Source organism: Oncorhynchus masou, chromosome 1 (assembly GCF_036934945.1).
Source record: "Oncorhynchus masou masou isolate Uvic2021 chromosome 1, UVic_Omas_1.1, whole genome shotgun sequence".
NCBI classification, from domain to species: domain Eukaryota; kingdom Metazoa; phylum Chordata; class Actinopteri; order Salmoniformes; family Salmonidae; genus Oncorhynchus; species Oncorhynchus masou.
The window spans coordinates 67,029,690-67,048,973 of record NC_088212.1 but is presented as its reverse complement, the minus strand read 5'-3'; the positions used below and the strand labels follow the sequence as shown (position 1 = coordinate 67,048,973).

Below are 19,284 nucleotides of genomic sequence, written 5' to 3'. Positions count from 1 at the left end.
CAAAAGAGAACTGAATCGGCTCATACTGCGCATTCTTAACTTGGAAGGAGGAAGGAAGGACCAGTTACAATCTCGAGCATCCCCTTCCAGCCCCATGAAGCCCACCGACATGGCTAAAGAAGGAACGGAGATGACAGAGGAAACTGAGCACATGATAGAGAAGAATGGAGCAAAAGAAACAGAAACTGTAGTATCTGCAGGAGATGCCAAAGAAATGCGAGCCGTAATACTGTCCGGTTTCGGGGGTCTCAACAAACTCCGGGTAACCAAGAAGGCGATGCCTGAGCCACAGGAGGGAGAAGTGAAAATTCGCGTCAAAGCATGGTAAACGTTGCATATTAAACGGTTGATTAATTGTTACATTGATGCCTGCCTAATGATCTTAAAATATCAATGATGCGAAGTTACCACATTCATAAGTGTATTGCAACATGTTGCAGATTCTGATTCAGTATGGGCGAGCCATGAATAAACCTTGAATTGAAGCAGGTTAAACTCGACCTGAGTAGTTTGTAAAAGTGACACGATAAAAGGACTCATTGCATTCATGAAGCCACATGTCTGATGTTTCACTGTCTGTAGTAGATGATGAATAAGGACTGTCTGTGGAGAAGGCATGCAAATGAAAAGCAAAAACACCTGCAATGTTGGAATGAATACAAATTTGGCTTGATACAATTATTTGCTTGGCATGTTTTTGACTGATCATCTTAATGCGCTTTTATTCGGGTAATAGTTACTGTAAATACCTCAAGCCAGTTGAAATGGATTTTCTCACTACAACTGGCTCATGCAAAGACCTACACTTGTGGCATTTGTGCTCTATTCTCTTATGATTGCCTACTTGGCATTTAGTAAGTAGATTTTGGTGAGGGATTGGATAATTGTCTTTAGTCCAACAATATTGTTTTATTGATAATATTGAAATACACAAACTATACCTTCAACAAGTGAGAAGCAATTTTTCCATTAAAGGGAGAGCCTGTTACATATATGCTCTATCACAGATTGGCTATTTATTGTTCAGTACATGTGAATCACCATGGCCTTGGAACTGTAGCCCCTTTTAATAGTCTGGAATTCAAGCATGGGTTTGTAGATATCAAACAGCTTGTGTTGTGCTTATGACTGCTCAGGCATTTATTTATTAACATATTTTAAGTCTAAGTAACATTTATCAAATAGTGAAAATGTCCATCATGCAATATTGTGCATTCTCCAATATCATAAGTTAAAAATAAATAACTTTGCTTGATTGTGAGGTTAATATCAATGAGACATTTACCGTTGCAGTGGCTTGAACTTCCTGGATCTTATGGTGCGTCAAGGTAATATTGACAGTCCTCCGAAAACTCCACTTGTCCCTGGATTTGAGTGTTCTGGAATAGTGGAGGCGATGGGAGAAAACACAAAGGGATTTGAGGTCAGTGAATCTAGATCACAGTATGTCACAGATATTATGTTGTGGATTAGTAGCACAACTAAACTCAGCAAAAAAAGAAATGTCTCTTTTTCAGGACCCTGTCTTTTAAAGATATTTTGTAAAAATCCAAATAACTTCACAGATCTTCATTGAAAAGGGTTTAAACACTGTTTCCCAGACATTCCCACAAACAAATCATGAACATGCACCAATGGAACGGCTGTTAAGACAATAACAGCTTACAAAACGGTAGGCAATTAAGGTCACAGTTATGAAAACTTAGGACACTAAAAAGGCCTTTCTACTGACTCTGATAAACACCAAAAGAAAGGGTCACTGCAATAATTGCTATGTCCGTACTGTGAGATGCCTAAGACAGTGCTACAGGGAGACAGGATGGACAGCTGATCGTCCTCGCAGTGGCAGACCACGCGCAACAACACCTGCACAGGATCGGTACATCCAAACATCACACCTGCGGGACAGGTACAGGGTGGCAACAACAACTGCCCGAGTTACACCAGGAATGCACAATTCCTCCATCAGTGCTCAGACTGTCCGTAATAGGCTGAGAGAGGCTGGACTGAGGGCTTGTAGGCCTGTTGTAAGGCAGGTCATCACCAGACATCACCGGCAACAATGTCGCCTATGGCACAAACCCACCATCGCTGGCCCAGACAGGACTGGCAAAAAATGCTCTTCACTGACGAGTTGTGGTTTTGTCTAACCAGGGCTGATAGTCGGATTCACGTTTATAGTTGAAGGAATGAGCGTTACTCCGAGGCCTGTACTCTGGAGTGGGCTCGATTTGGAGGTGGAGAGTCCGTCATGGTCTGGGGCGGTGTGTCACAGCCTCATTGGACTGAGCTTGTTGTCGTTGCAAACAATCTCAACGCTGTGCGTTACAGGGAAGACATCCTCCTCCCTCATGTGGTACCCTTCCTGCAGGCTCATCCTGACATGACCCTCCAGCATGACAATGCCACCAGCCATACTGCTCGTTCTGTGCGTGATTTCCTGCAAGACAGGAATGTTAGTGTTCTGCCATGGCCAGCGAAGAGCCCTGATCTCAATCCCATTGAGCACATCTGGGACCTATTGGATCGGAGGGTGAGGGCTAGGGCCATTCCCCCAAGAAATGTCTGGGAACTTGCAGGTGCCTTGGTGGAAGAGTGGGGTAACATCTCACAACAAGAACTGGCAAATCTGGTGCAGTCCATGAGGAGGAGATGCACTGCAGTACTTAATGCAGCTGGTGGCCACACCAGATACTGACTGTTACTTTTGATTTTGACCCCCCCTTTGTTCAGGGACACATTATTCCATTTCTGTTAGTCACATGTCTGTGGAATTTGTTCAGTTTATGTCTCAGTTGTTGAATCTTGTTATGTTCATACAAATATTTACACATGTTAAGTTTGCTGAAAATAAACACAGTTGACAATGAGAGGACGTTTATTTTTTTTGCTGAGTTTATATTGATCTCACTTTGCATTTTTACCCCCAAAAGTATTGATTTGTGTTACAGTTTGAAATGGTTAATGTTGATATTTTGAAATTCATTGGTCGGAGTAGCATGTCTGGTTTGGTGCATTTCTAAAACAAACCTGTAACCATGTCACCTACAAAATGTGCATTTATCATATTTTATAGCTTACCCTTTCCTCTCGCCAGATAGGAGACCGGGTTATGGCTTTTGTAAATTACAACGCCTGGGCAGAGGTGGTTTGCACACCGCTGGATTACGTCTATAACATGCCTGATGATATGACATTTCCTGAGGCAGCAGCCTTCTCCATGAACTTCGTGGCTGCCTACATGATGCTGTTTGAGGTTGCCAATCTCCGAGAGGGGATGTCAGTATTGGTCCATTCAGCAGGAGGGGGTGTGGTAAGTCAACTCCCGAAAGGAGGTGGAAAGAAAAACACAGCATCTGAAAATGATATCAGTGATGTTACTATAGATACCGCCAAGGTGTGCATCTCTGGTGGCTCTTGAGGGTAATAGCCTGTGGCTATTATCAGACAGCTCAGATGCTGTTTTACATAATGCTGTATTCATGATTGAAGATGATGGTGAGATGAGGCTGAGAAAATGACATCTAGGAAAGATGTGACTGTGGTTGAAGATAGAGAGTGTCTGGGCTGTGCTGTTTACAGTATATATGCACACAGACTCTTCAGACTTGTAAAACTTTTTTTTTTAAAGACATTGAATTATCAGGCTCATGTAGCACATTCCCTTTAGCGAAAGCACGGTTAGTGATTCCCAGCTTTAATAATTAAACATAACTAGATATGTAACTATACTCTAGAGATGCTCCTACAGACTAATTCATGAACAACAGTAGAGCGACTGCTCAGATTTCAGACTGATGCACACAATAGGGTATAACTCTGTTGTTTAATTCACGCATGTAGTACCATACTGTAGTGGAGATGGACAAGAAAACATTTACTGTCTTGACCTAGTGTGTTGAATGATTAGAACAGGATGAGAATAATTATTATAATTATTTTTCATATCAAATATGGATTTCTGGTTGGTAAAGCTGTGATGCATAACCTGTGGAAATGTCATGGTCTGGATTGGCCTTGTGTCATTGTGTCTTGGAGAGTCTGACTGGGATTGTGTGGTGTTTTTCAGGGTCAAGCTGTGGCTCAGCTGTGCTCCACTATACCCAGTGTCACTGTGTTTGGAACGGCCTCATCTTTCAAACATGAAGCCATCAAGGACTCTGTGACCCACCTCTTCGACAGAAACATTGATTATGTACAAGAAGTTAAAAAGTAAGGTTTGTTTTTTGTTCTACAATAAAAAATATTTGGGATAAAATCTTTCTTCTAAACATAAAGCTGCAGAGGTAATTGTTCTGCACAATTTTTATGAATAAGACTAATTTGTTAGCAAATGTGTAATTTCATTGGATCTTACAGGTTTATTAAAATATGTTTAGATATAATTTCACATAATTACTAAGGATCTCTTTTGGTTTACAATGTGCAATTTGATATGTACATATGAATTGACAATGATAATGTGATAACATCGAACACAGAGCATGTAGAGATCAGGGAGATGCAGATGTTAGTTGATGCCATATTTGGACGTGCGTGGCTGCGGTCCCCATGGCAACACACAGCTCGTCTCCGAGAGCAACGGCAGTGTGTGAGGCAGAGTGCTCAAAGGCTCTCTGAAGGCAACCTGCAACAGGCTGTCTGCTGGGGACGTGGAACAGCTGGGCCAATCAGGAAAGCGCCCTGATGCCTCATAAATACTATGCCCATTCAGATCACACTGCATGTCGTTGTCTTGTCTGTTCCAAACATATTACTCACCATATGTCTGTTGCAGAGGGACAAGTGAGAGCCATGAGAAAACGAGTTTTGATTAGACATGGAAATAAAAGTGCTGAAAACAAATTGGCTCCCTATTTAAAAAGAAGATGGAGAACAATCTCTGGAGGAAACAAACTGGAGTTTTGTTGCAGGTACAGACAACTAGCGCAAAAATAATATTGCGATATTGTCAAAACGACATGATATATGGTCAAAAATAATATCCCGATATGTAACTATGGATTTTGTCACCCATCACTAATGATCATGTTTGATTAGCAATCAGTGCAATCCATAGGGATGCTGCCTCCTCAATAGGAGACAATCAGAAAAGAACCCTCTATGCCAAAGCCAACTTCATGTCTACTGTCTAATAGGAATAGTGTTTTGGAGGTGAGTCATGCAGTCAGGAGGCTTAAAGCATGTCCATCCGATAATCACATTCTGAATTTATTCTGAAGTGCTTTATAAATGCATACATTCAACCAAGCTTTCCTCTTGAGTTCCTTTCTTAAGGAGCCTAATCCCTGGTTCCCCCTCAGTACTTATTGACAGAGGGAGAATACTGTCTGCCTGCCTATCACAATGGTAGTAAATACAGCCATATCAGAGGGAGAATACTGTCTGCCTACATATCACAATGGTAGTAAATACAGCCATATCAGAGGGAGAATACTGTCTGCCTGCTTATCACAATGGTAGTAAATACAGCCATATCAGAGGGAGAATAATGTCTGCCTGCCTATCACAATGGTAGTAAATACAGCCATATCAGAGGGAGAATACTGTCTGCCTGCCTATCACAATGGTAGTAAATACAGCCATATCAGAGGGAGAATACTGTCTGCCTGCATATCACAATGGTAGTAAATACAGCCATATCAGAGGGAGAATACTGTCTGCCTGCCTATCACAATGGTAGTAAATACAGCCATATCAGAGGGAGAATACTGTCTGCCTGCCTATCACAATGGTAGTAAATACAGCCATATCAGAGGGAGAATACTGTCTGCCTGCATATCACAATGGTAGTAAATACAGCCATATCAGAGGGAGAGGCAGATTAATAACCCTTTCATCTCCGTGGCCCCACATTCCTTTCAGGATCAAGAGCAAAGCAAAATTAAATTGGTCTTAAGTCGCCCCTTTTACAATATGCAAGGCGATGGGCATCATAAGACCCCCGAGCAGTTTAGCCAAGCAGGCGGGCAGGCCACCAGGCTGAAAGGAAGGCATTAGGACCCCTTGATCAGAACATTGCTCGCATTCTTTCTTTCACATTGGTGCTCTTAAGTGAGTCATGCCATGAAAAATTACACCAATGTTTAACCTGTCCAATGCTTATAGATCTTTTAATACTGTATCACTTGAAATCAAGTGGAATTTGATTGAACAAAAGGCTGATCGAAATGTCAATAAACTGTATTGTTTAGGATTTGCTAAAAATATATAAATGTAACTATTGAAATCTGAGCTAAACATTGAATGACTAATAGATTGATAGGCTTCTAATGAAGCCTGCAGTTGAGGCTGTCTGTAAATGAGGAACATGTTGATTCTTGTTAATTTAATTTCCTGTATTTGGTAGGATCTCTCCAGAGGGAGTGGACATCGTCCTGGACTGTCTGTCTGGGGAGAACACTGGTAAAGGCCTCGGTCTGCTGAGGCCTCTGGGAACCTACATCCTCTACGGTTGGTGTCCTATCAGGATGCTACTCATAAATTCGCTACATTGTGCCACCAGTGTCGCACATAAGACTCTTGAGATATGATGTGGTGTTAGCCTGTGAATGATGAAGTATCTTGAGTGACATTTAATTTAGGACATTTCAAACTTACTGACAGGTATTGTATATAGGTTAGGCACCATTGTACTTGTGCTATACATATACAGTGCCTTCAAGAAGTATTCATACCCCTTGACTCATTACATATCTTATTGTTTTACAGTCTGAATTCAAAATGGATTAAATATATATTTTTTCTCACATAATACCCCACAATGACAAAGTAAACGTTTTTTTTTAGAAATGTTAGCAAATTTATTAAAAATGAAACACGGAAATATCTAATTTACATAAGTATTCACACTCCTGAGTCAATACATGTTAGAATCACATTTGGCAGCGATTACAACTGTGAGTCTTTCTGGGTAAGTCTGTTAAGAGCTTTGCAAACCTGGATTGTACAATATGTACCCATTATTCTTTAAAAAAAATTGGTTGTTGATCATTACAAGACAACTATTTTCAAGTCTTCCCATAGATTTTCAAGCAGATTTAAGTCAAAACGGTAACTTGGCCATTCAGAAATATACACTGTCTTCTTGGTAAACAACTTCAGTGTAGATTTGGCCTTGTGTTTTAGATTATTGTCCTGCTGAAAGGTGAATTCATCCACCAGTGTCTGGTTGAACCAGGTTTTCCTGTAGGATTTGCCTGTGCTTAGCTCCCTTCTGTTTCTTTTGTATTCTGAAAAACTCCTCAGTCCTTAACGATTACAAGCATATCCATAACATTTCAGCTTGTCATTACGAAATACATTTTTTTTTAAATTACATTTTACTTTGACATTATGGGGTACTTTATTGTGTTTAGGCCAGTGACAAAAAAAATTGTCATTTAATCCATTTTAAATTCAGGCTGTAACACAACAAAATGTGGAAAAAGTCAACTGGTGTGAATACTTTCCGAAGGCACTGTTTCCTATGACATAGCTTAGACCACAAATATTTGTAAAGTTTCTTGTAAGATATAGGCTCAAGCTCTTCAGACTTTCACCTCGTCTAAGGACACTTAGAATACAGATGGTCCTTTTATTTTGAGGTAATATCCCTCAATCTGGACAGAATTTAAGCGACCGCTTAAACCTCATTGAAAACCAGGCGTGCGTTGTGATTCAGTGCGAAATGTAGGTTAATTCAAATGGATTAAAAATGACACCTGAATATATTTTACTGCCCCTGGCTTTTATCCACATCTGAATTGTTTAATTACAAGAGTTTTCTTGGGTTTCAGATAATGTAGAATTAGTGATTCTGTCAGTATGACAGTCGTGGAGTTGTAACATTAATGTGGCATGAATCAATTAATGGTATGACGGTGAACAGAGTTCATTAGCTGTGCCAGATCTAAAGGAGGCAACCACTCCTCCCCCACAATAACCCCTCTTCACCTCACGTCGCTGAATGGTTCACCCATCACTTCAGCCCAACAGTTAACACCACCACCCTGTCTCTCTCTATAAGCTTGTGCCTTTGTTTTTGTGTTTTCAGGCTCATCAAACATGGTTACTGGGGAAACAAAGAGTTTCTTCAGCCTTGCAAAATCTGTGAGTTAGAAATGCTGAGTCTGTCACTGAGTTTACAGAATGGAACAGTCTGTTTAATATTTATCGAACATTCATTACTTACAATGAAACACAAATTAGTTATTGGGGTAAGTGATGTGTGTGTCTCTGGTTTGACTCCCCAGTGGTGGCAGGTTGAGAAGGTGAACCCTATTAAACTCTATGAAGAGAACAAGGTCATTGCTGGATTCTCGCTGCTCAACCTCCTGTTCAAGCAGGGCAGGTGTGGGCAGGTGAAAACGGTGGTGGAGAAACTCTTCTCTCTCTACAACCAGAAGAAGATCAAACCTGTGGTGGACTCCCTGTGGGCACTGGAGGAGGTAAGGGGACAGCTGGGGGGCAGGGACATTTCCCAGAACACATCTGGCATGATGTCTTTGACTGGCAGGCCTACAATCTGGGAATGATCCACACGGTCACTAAGGAAACACAGATGGGTAGGGAAGTTTTAGAGAAGTTGTTATGGAAACATCTTGGATGGAGTGTCATCTGTTGATTGTCACTGTTGTTAGTGGACGTTGGTTTGGCCTGCAGATGGCAGGTGGGCCGTTAAGACCGGTTGCTGGTTTTTGATGGCTGCAGTTATGCGATGTTCACATTCACGCCCACATGAATTCCATACATCAATCTCTCCTCCATCTCTGCCAGTGCATCTCTCTGTGTGTCTGTTTTCCTCTTTCTGTTTCTACACAGTCACCAACTCTGTTTGTAAAGAAACACAAATGTGACATTTGGGTGTTTCACACTTTCTGCTATTTCTGTGAACTTGATAGTGGAACTGCTAGTGGTTAGCAGGCAGCTCAGCACGGAGGGTCATAGAGTCATTTATTGACACAACACTCCTGCTGCTATGAGGTAGATGATTGGTGGTTTAATTATTCACAAGATCCCCTGCTTATAGAACAGTGAAAAGCTTTTCCTCTCCATTCATATTACTGGTGTTTACCTCCACTCAGCTATATTTCTTTATACGGATATACAGTATACATACACATATACAGTATACATACATATATATACATATACAGTATACAGTGGGGCAAAAAAGTATTTAGTCAGCCACCAATTGTGCAACTTCTCATCTTAAAAAGATGAGAGAGGCCTGTAATTTTCATCAAAGTTACACTTCAACTATGACAGACAAAATGAGAAGGAAAAAAATCCAGAAAATTACATTGTAGGATTTTTTATGAATTTATTTGCACATTATGGTGGAAAATAAGTATTTGGTCAATAACAAAAGTTTATCTCAATACTTTGTTATATACCCTTTGTTGGCAATGACAGAGGTCAAACGTTTTCTGTAAGTCTTCACAAGGTTTTCACACACTGTTGCTGGTATTTTGGTATTTTGGGGCTGTTGCTGGGCAACACGGACTTTCAACTCCCTCCAAAGATTTTCTATGGGGTTGAGATCTGGAGACTGGCTAGGCCACTCCAGGACCTTGAAATGCTAGTTACGAAGCCACTCCTTCGTTGCCTGGGCGGTGTGTTTGGGATCATTGTCATGCTGAAAGACCCAGCCACGTTTCATCTTCAATGCCCTTGCTGATGGAAGGAGGTTTTCACTCAAAATCTCACGATACATGGCCCCATTCATTCTTTCCTTTACACGGATCAGTCGTCCTGGTCCCTTTGCAGAAAAACAGCCCCTAAGCATGATGTTTTCACCCCCATGCTTCACAGTAGGTATGGTGTTCTTTGGATGCAACTCAGCATTCTTTGTCCTACAAACACGACGAGTTGAGTTTTTACCAAAAAGTTCTATTTTGGTTTCATCTGACCACATGACATTCTCCCAATCTTCTTCTGGATCATCCAAATGCTCTCTAGCAAACTTCAGACGGGCCTGGACATGTACTGGCTTAAGCAGGGGGACACGTCTGGCACTGCAGGATTTGAGTCCCTGGCAGCGTAGTGTGTTACTGATGGTAGGCTTTGTTACTTTGGTCCCAGCTCTCTGCAGGTCATTCACTAGGTCCACCTGTGTGGTTCTGTGATTTTTGCTCACCATTCTTGTGATCATTTTGACCCCACGGGGTGAGATCTTGCGTGGAGCCCCAGATCGAGGGAGATTATCAGTGGTCTTGTATGTCTTCCATTTCCAAATAATTGCTCACACAGTTGATTTCTTCAAACCAAGCTGCTTACCTATTGCAGATTCAGTCTTCCCAGCCTGGTGCAGGTTTATAATTTTGTTTCTGGTGTCCTTTGACAGCTCTTTGGTCTTGGCCATAGTGGAGTTTGGAGTGTGACTGTTTGAGGTTGTGGACAGGTGTCTTTTATACTGATAACAAGTTCAAACAGGTGCCATTAATACAGGTAACGAGTGGAGGACAGAGGAGCCTCTTAAAGAAGAAGATACAGGTCTGTGAGAGCCAGAAATCTTGCTTGTTTGTAGGTGACTAAATACTTATTTTCCACCATAATTTGCAAATAAATTCATTAAAAATCCTACAATGTGATTTTCTGGATTTTTTTCCCTCATTTTGTCTGTCATAGTTGAAGTGTACCTATGATGAAAATTACAGGCCTCTCTCATCTTTTTAAGTGGGAGAACTTGCACAATTGGTGGCTGACTAAATACTTTTTTGCCCCACTGTACATACATATATACAGTATACATACAGATATACAGTATACATACAGATATACAGTATACATACAGATATTCACCTAAATCTGTCTCAAGGGGAAAAATGAATAGACACATTTCATTATTTCTGTCCTGCCTATCCAATGTCTAAGACACTACTGTACGTTTCAAATCAAATACAAGTTTATTTGTCACGTGCGCCGAATACAACAGGTGTAGGTAGACCTTACAGTGAAATGCTTACTTACAGGCTCTAACCAATAGTGCAAAAAAGGTATTAGGTGAACAATAGGTAAGTAAAGAAATTAAAACAACAGTAAAAAGACAGTGAAAAATAACGGTAGCGAGGCTACATACAGACACCAGTTAGTCAGGCTGATTGAGGTATTATGTACATGTAGATATGGTTAAAGTGACTATGCATATATGATAAACAGAAAGTAGCAGTAGCGTAAAAGAGGGTTTGGGGGGAGGGGGATGCAAATAGTCCGGGTAGCCATTTGATTACCTGTTCAGGAGTCTTATGGCTTGGGGGTAAAAACTGTTGCAAAGCCTTTTTGTCCTAGAATTGGCACGCCGGTACCACTTGCCATGCGGTAGTAGAGAGAACAGTCTATGTCTGGGGTGGCTGGGGGATCCAGGATCCAGTTGCAGAGGGAGGTGTTTAGTCCCATTTATCCATTCCAGGAAATGTGAATAGTTTCTCTGGTAAGGCTGACATGTTATTTGAGTAGAACCAGTCAAGGAGATACAGTGTGTCATGCAATTTGATTGAATTACATTGTGTTGGTCAGATGGCCAGTTCAAATGACAGAGCCGACCTCTGATTCAGAGGGGTTGGGTTAAAAGCGGAAGTAAAGTTTTGGTTGTGTGCACTAGACAATAAAAATAAATGCCGTCCTTTCTTTGCTTCATTTTGTAGCTGAAATTGCTGCCTGCAAACATGTTCTTGCCTCATTCCGGTTTTGAAGTTGCAAAATAATTGGCCTTTCCAGCAGAGAGGGCAGTGCGAGGAAAGCCTGTTTGAACAGTAGGTGACTATATGTTTGATTCTATCCATTTTTTCTTGTTAGAAAAACCCTCCACTTATTTGAACGTTGACCCTGTGCCCACCAGATGACTCACATGGTTGTCTCTCAGAAGGATGGCATAGATACTTATTCACTCCCTCTTTGATCTTGGCTTCTACTCAATGTTCCCAACATTCTTTAAGAAGTGAATTTTGCCTGTAATCAGAGAATGTTCATGAAGACCTTTAAAAAAACTATAGAAACTGGGAAAACGAGGTTTATTAGAAATGTAGTGAGTGTTCAGCAGTCTTGGTTTGGTACATGATTCTATACAGTACACTTAGAAAAAAAGGGTTCCAAAATGGTTCTTCAGCTGTACCCATAGGAGAACCCATTTTGTTTCCAGGTAGAACTCTTTTGGGTTCCATGTAGAACCCGAAATTGGAAAGGGTTCTACCTGGAACCAAAAGGGTTCTACCTGGAACAATAGTGTTCTTCAAAGGGTTATCCTATGGAGACAGCCGAAGAACCCTTATTGATTTTAGATAGCACCTTTTTGTCTACGAGTGTACTGTTAACAAGAGGACATTTAATAAATGGGCTCCCTTGTGTTCAGAAAACAGCCTTTGTTGAACAGCCACCTCTGACTTGCTTGAAGACAGCAAGCAATGAATAGAGGACAAGATTTATTTTATACTGAACAAAAATATTTTGATTTATTTTATTTCATCTTTATTTAACCAGGTAGGCCAGTTGAGAACAAGTTTCTCATTTACAACTTCAACCTGGCCAAGAAAAAGCAAGGCAGTGCGACAAAAACAACAACACGGAGTTACATAAACAAACGTAGTCAATAACACAAAATAAAAAACGCAACATGCAACAATTTCAACCATTTTACTGAGTTACAGTTCATAAAAGGAAATCAGTCAATTGAAATAAATACATTAGGCCCTAATCTATAGATTTCACATGACTGGGCAGGGGCACAGCCATGGGTGGGCCTGGGAGGGCATCGGCCCACCCACTGGGTTTTTCCCCACAAAAGGGCTTTATTACAGCTATTAATACTCCTCAGTTTCATCAGATGTCCGGGTGGCTGGTCTCAGACAATTCCACAGGTGAAGAAGCGGGATGTGAAGTCCTGGGCTGGCATGCAGTTGTGAGGCCAGTTGGGTGTACTGCCAAATGCTCTAAACGACGTTGGAGGTGGCTTATGGTAGAGAAATTAACATTAAATTATCTGGCAACAGCTCTGGTGGACATTGCTGCAGTCAGCATACCAATTGTGTACTCCCTCAAAGCGTGAGACATCTGTGGCATTGTGTTGTGACAAAACTGCACATTTTAGAGTGGTCTTTTATTGTCCCCGGCACAAGGTGCACCTGTGTAATGATCATACTGTTTAATCAGCTTCTTGATATGCCACACCTGTCAGGTAGATGGATTATCTTGGCAAGGGGAAATGCTCAATAACAGGGATGTAAACAATTTCAGAGAAATACGTTTTTTGTGCATATGGAACATTTCTGGGATCTTGGTTTCTTGTTTTTCCTTTTGATCCTATCAGGCATTGTGGGGGGAAAGTGACAGACTGACTCCCCACTATTCTGCATGGTTGTCATGGTTTCAGAAGTTGATCTATCCACAGCGTTCTGCAATGTCATGCCAAGATGGGTGGCACCTTTAAATGCTCATACCAGAATAGGAAAGAAAGTGATTGAGGAATTGAAATCCCCAATTACAGCTGTATCACACTGATATGCATACTGTAATAAGTTATTTTTTGCCAATCAAGATTTTTAATTAGTAAATCATTTTGAGTTGGTAAATTGACTTTTCTAGAAGGCTCCCCTATCTTAGATCTGTTCATTAGAAGCATTTTGTGGATTTTTGACTTACAGGCTTTCAGAGTGTTGACTAAACCTACAATCATTTTACTCTGAGGACTGTATGTACTGTACCTGGACATGGCTCTTATTAATCCCTGCTGTTCACTTCTCCCCCAAGAGGGCTCTTCAGAACACATGTTCTCTATCTGGAAGCCTCCACCACACAGAGAGTTATGTTTTGGATGTGAAGGTGTGTTTTGCCTTATGCCTTCACAGCATGGAAAAGTGTTATTTAGAAAGTCAGGGGGATTGGTACCTGCTGCTCCATACTCAAATCAAATTTTATTGGTCACATGCGCCGAATACAACAGGTGTAGTAGACCTTACAGTGAAATGCTTACTTAAGAGCCCCTAACTAACAGTGCAGTTTCAAAAAATACGGATAAGAATAAGAGATAAAAATAACAAGTGTTTAAAGAGCAGCAGTAAAAAGGGGGGTGCCGGTACAGAGTCAATGTGCGGTGGCACCAGTTAGTTGAGGTTGTGTGTACATGTAGGTAGAGTTACTTAAAGTGACTATGCATAGATGACAACAGAGAGTGGCAGTGGTGTGTGTGTGTGTGGGGGGGGGGGGGTCCTGGATGGCAGGAAGCTTGGCCCCAGTGATGTACTGGGCCGTACGTACTACCCTCTATAATGCCTTGCAGCCGGAGGCCGAGCAGTTGCCATACCGGGCAGTCATAAGATGTAATAACATACTAACTACGCGGTCTGTATCTCCTGACTGATACGTCTGCAGACTAGTCACTGCCCGGAGCAAAACTACTCTGCTAATCATGAGGAGACTGCAGCTGGTACCGCAGAAGAGGGCGAGAGACTGTAAGGGCAGAGAGAGAGAGAAATTAGTGGTTAATGAGAAAGCAAGGGATAGTGGAGGATAGTGTTTTGAAAGGGAGAGGTTTGAAGGAAGCTTCAGTGTTGTAACATTTTACAGCATCGCTCACACTAAAGCTCAGCCCTAATAGTCATCCTTGTTTATGATCCTACTGTTCTGCTTGGAAACAATACCAGACCCAGAGGGCGAAATAGATGAGTTGGCCATGTCTTCTCCAAGCAATGTGAATCTTATTACCTGTGTTGTGGCCATGCTTTCTGTATGCCATTTAACCCCCTGAGCTGAAGATGATTATCTGGACACTTTCTATGACAGCAACATTCATCATTCAGCACCACTGTGGCCAGGGGCCTCGCTGTGATTGTTTGGTATGGTCCTCTACCTTCTGTTCCACAGTAGTCATGAGGGAACTCATGCACCATCTACCCGTGACATCCTGACCAGGGGATATCCTTTCGTTCTCCACAGCCTCTTAATGTCTCTAGAGTCGGGTTTGTTTTATATCAATATATATCAAAATATATCAAACGGGTTTGCACAATGAAAAGCAAGTTTACCTATAAGGCCCTTGTCTTGGAGAGCAGCTTTGAAGCCACAGACTTCAATTACTACAAACTATTTCTGAATGCCCTGAGCATCACAGAGGCAATTCTCTCCTGTGCCATTAGTCAAGTGAAGTCCTGGAGAGGTCCATAGTGAAGTTGAGGGGGCTATTAGAGGAATGCAGCCAAAGAATGCACAAAGCTCCCCCTTAGAGATGCACATCAACCAGCTGTATCCTGCTCCTCCAAACCAGTCAGTCTTTCACAGCACTCCAGGAAATGAACACAACTCCAGAAACACAACTCTAGTATGCTTTATGCTGTGCTGCTCACTCAGAAGAAACCATTTTTACCTTGGGCCACATCCATTTGTCTGTTGCCTAGGAATTGTCAGTGTCCAGACACCTGGACACATTTTGGTTGTTTTTGGACAGTTGTTTACTGTTGTTGCAGAGCTCTCTCTCACATCCAGCCTGGCTGTTCCACTCTGCTCCCTGATACCTCAGATCTGGCGTTGACAGGAGGCAGCCAGGCAGCTCTGGACAATCTGATTTATGGTCCTCTCAGACAGCACTTGTAAAAACTCAGCACCAGCAGTGTTTTCCCCTCACCAGCCTATCAGGCAGAAGGCCATTACTGACACTGGCATTACTCAGGATGTACTACCACCGTAGCCAGGCTACCGATAACCCAAGCCTCAGTAGATTCACTAGTCCACCATGTCCTGAAAATACATTTCAATTTCTCATTAATGAGACTGTCATGGTTAAAGTCTGCTGAGTTGTCACCTAAATCTTGTGAAACACAAGCTTGAACCACACTATCAGTGCTTTAATGCTGTCGTCTGTATCCTATCCTACAGCCGAGAAGTATTCTCAACACAGCACCTTTTCTGTTGCGACTTGTTGCCCAGTTGACTCCTGCTCTGCGGTCTCGGGTCGCTGACTAAGCTACAGCATTAGTATTACGTGGTTGTATATCACCGCACAGCTCTCGGCTTGGCCACACCAGCTCTAGCGTTACCTCCCCGGCTGATCCAAACTTGGCACTGTTGCCATAGGAACCACATCCCTGCATTGATAAACAGGCCAGAGTGTAGCCAGGGACTTCTCTGAATATGGGGGTGGCAAGAGAGTGACCAGGCTGCCACACCCTGTTATGACACCTTAGAGCCATTTTCACTGACCAGTGATGTGTAGAACTGTGAAATCTATCAGCAGCATTAGGGCTCTCTGACACACTGAAATGAGCCGTGCTAAGACAGGCATGTATTATGGGCTGTTATCATTGTTAGCTACTGATTCCACCAAATGGTCTGATAATTCCTGTTTATTTCAGTGATTCAAATGGCTATTGTCATTCATCCCATGGCTCTGGCTCCTGCACCTTTCTATTACCACTATATCATTTGAATTAAGGCTCTTAAATCTTGGCCTTAGCTACGCTTGTTGATTTAATGCCCTCGCACCTGCCAAACCTGGCCTGTGTAAGACAGCATGATGAACACAGTCCTCTCCTCTCGTAGTAGGCAGTAAGCTGAATTTTCCAAATGGTAGAAGAAACTGAAGCCCCCAGATAAGGTTGTCTGCTGTTATCTGTTCATCTGTAATACATGGAGGAAAATGGATGACTGACGAGTATTAGTGAATTGTTCATAAACATGTGAAATGATAGACATTAATGTTATTCAGCCGTGTGCAGTCCAACTGATTTGCAGAGATGAATTGAACAACATGTAAATGGCTGTAAATAACTAGATAATAACACTGTGATTCCTAAACACTATTCACTTTGATGAATCTATTTTGAAACTTTTTTCCTTATATGCACAGCATTGGAAATGTACATTTCTGTGTCGCTTGACTGAGTGGACTATTTTCTTCTGCATTGTTAAAAGTGTCAAGTCAAGATATCTCCATCACAGCACACTGAGTTTCCTTCAGGTAATCGACGGGAGCTTGTGAATTTTCTAATTATATAATTATAATTGTAGTACATCATCATTTCCAGAATAATGACAGTTTCTCTTTTGCTCCATTAAAAGATGTCTGAAATGCTGTCACTTTTGTTGGTTTGTAATGCACTTCTATTTTCTTGTGGCTATTAGCAGTCCTTTGGGTATTTTCAATCCACAGATGTGGTAGACATTTTTAGATGGGATCTCTTTATTTCTGCTGACAACATCCCAATTTGAAAACTATTAGACATTCAAATCAAATCAAAATCAAATCAAATTTTATTTTTGTCACATACACATGGTTAGCAGAAGTTAATGCGAGTGTAGCGAAATGCTTGTGCTTCTAGTTCTGACAATGCAGTAATAACCAACAAGTAATCTAACTAACAATTCCAAAACTACTGTCTTATACACAAGTGTAAGGGGATAAAGAATATGTACATAAAGATATATGAATGAGTGATGGTACAGAGCAGCATAGGCAAGATACAGTAGATGGTATCGAGTATAGTATATACATATGAGATGAGTATGTAAACAAAGTGGCATAGTTAAAGTGGCTAGTGATACATGTATTACATAAAGATGCAGTAGATGATTTAGAGTACAGTATATACGTATACATATGAGATGAATAATGTAGGGTATGTAAACATTATATTAGGTAGCATTGTTTAAAGTGGCTAGTGATATATTTTACATCATTTCCCATCAATTCCCATTATTAAAGTGGCTGGAGGTGAGTCAGTGTGTTGGCAGCAGCCACTCAATGTTAGTGGTTTCTGTTTAACAGTCTGATGGCCTTGAGATAGAAGCTGTTTTTCAGTCTCTCGGTCCCAGCTTTGATGCACCTGTACTGACCTCGCCTTCTGGATGATAGCGGGGTGAACAGGCAGTGGCTCGGGTGGTTGTTGTCCTTGATGATCTTTATGGCCTTCCTGTAACATCGGGTGGTGTAGGTGTCCTGGAGGGCAGGTAGTTTGCCCCCGGTGATGCGCTGTGCAGACCTCACTACCCTCTGGAGAGCCTTACGGTTGTGGGCGGAGCAGTTGCCGTACCAGGCGGTGATACAGCCCGCCAGGATGCTCTCGATTGTGCATCTGTAGAAGTTTGTGAGTGCTTTTGGTGACAAGCCGAATTTCTTCAGCCTCCTGAGGTTGAAGAGGCGCTGCTGCGCCTTCTCCACGATGCTGTCTGTGTGAGTGGACCAATTCAGTTTGTCTGTGATGTGTATGCCGAGGAACTTAAAACTTACTACCCTCTCCACTACTGTTCCATCGATATGGATAGGGGGTGTTCCCTCTGCTGTTTCCTGAAGTCCACAATCATCTCCTTAGTTTTGTTGACGTTGAGTGTGACGTTATTTTCCTGACACCACACTCCGAGGGCCCTCACCTCCTCCCTGTAGGCCGTCTCGTCGTTGTTGGTAATCAAGCCTACCACTGTTGTGTCGTCCGCAAACTTGATGATTGAGTTGGAGGCGTGCGTGGCCACGCAGTCGTGGGTGAACAGGGAGTACAGGAGAGGGCTCAAAACGCACCCTTGTGGGGCCCCAGTGTTGAGGATCAGCGGGGTGGAGATGTTGTTGCCTACCCTCACCACCTGGGGGCGGCCTGTCAGGAAGTCCAGTACCCAGTTGCACAGGTCGGGGTCGAGACCCAGGGTCTCGAGTTTGATGACGAGCTTGGAGGGTACTATGGTGTTAAATGCCGAGCAGTAGTTGATGAACAGCATTCTCACATAGGTATTCCTCTTGTCCAGATGGGTTAGGGCAGTGTGCAGTGTGGTTGAGATTGCATCATCTGTGGACCTATTTGGGCGGTAAGCAAATTGGAGTGGGTCTAGGGTGTCAGGTAGGGTGGAGGTGATATGGTCCTTGACTAGTCTCTCAAAGCACTTCATGATGACGGAAGTGAGTGCTACGGGGCGGTAGTCGTTTAGCTCAGTTACCTTAGCTTTCTTGGGAACAGGAACAATGGTGGCCCTCTTGAAGCATGTGGGAACAGCAGACTGGTATAGGGATTGATTGAATATGTCCGTAAACACACCAGCCAGCTGGTCTGCGCATGCTCTGAGGGCGCGGCTGGGGATGCCGTCTGGGCCTGCAGCCTTGCGAGAGTTAACACGTTTGAATGTTTTACTCACCTCGGCTGCAGTGAAGGAGAGTCCGCATGTTTTCGTTGCAGGCCGTGTCAGTGGCACTGTATTGTCCTCAAAGCTGGCAAAAAAATTATTTAGTCTGCCTGGGAGCAAGACATCCTGGTCCGTGACTGGGCTGGTTTTCTTTTTGTAGTCCATGATTGACTGTAGACCCTGCCACATACCTCTTGTGTCTGAGCGGTT

At 42.3% G+C, this 19,284-nt stretch overlaps 1 protein-coding gene across 1 annotated transcript in view; it reads left to right on the top strand.

The window, feature by feature from the left end:
- LOC135548720 (synaptic vesicle membrane protein VAT-1 homolog-like) overlaps window positions 1-19,284 on the top strand; it is a 40,569-nt gene continuing 21,285 nt past the window's right edge. Inside the window, exons 1-7 of the mRNA XM_064978588.1 lie at window positions 1-324; window positions 1,294-1,423; window positions 3,098-3,313; window positions 4,070-4,212; window positions 6,350-6,453; window positions 8,036-8,091; window positions 8,235-8,429. Coding sequence (XP_064834660.1) covers window positions 95-324; window positions 1,294-1,423; window positions 3,098-3,313; window positions 4,070-4,212; window positions 6,350-6,453; window positions 8,036-8,091; window positions 8,235-8,429 — 1,074 coding nt within the window. The 5' untranslated portion in view covers window positions 1-94. The remainder of the gene's footprint in view (window positions 325-1,293; window positions 1,424-3,097; window positions 3,314-4,069; window positions 4,213-6,349; window positions 6,454-8,035; window positions 8,092-8,234; window positions 8,430-19,284) is intronic.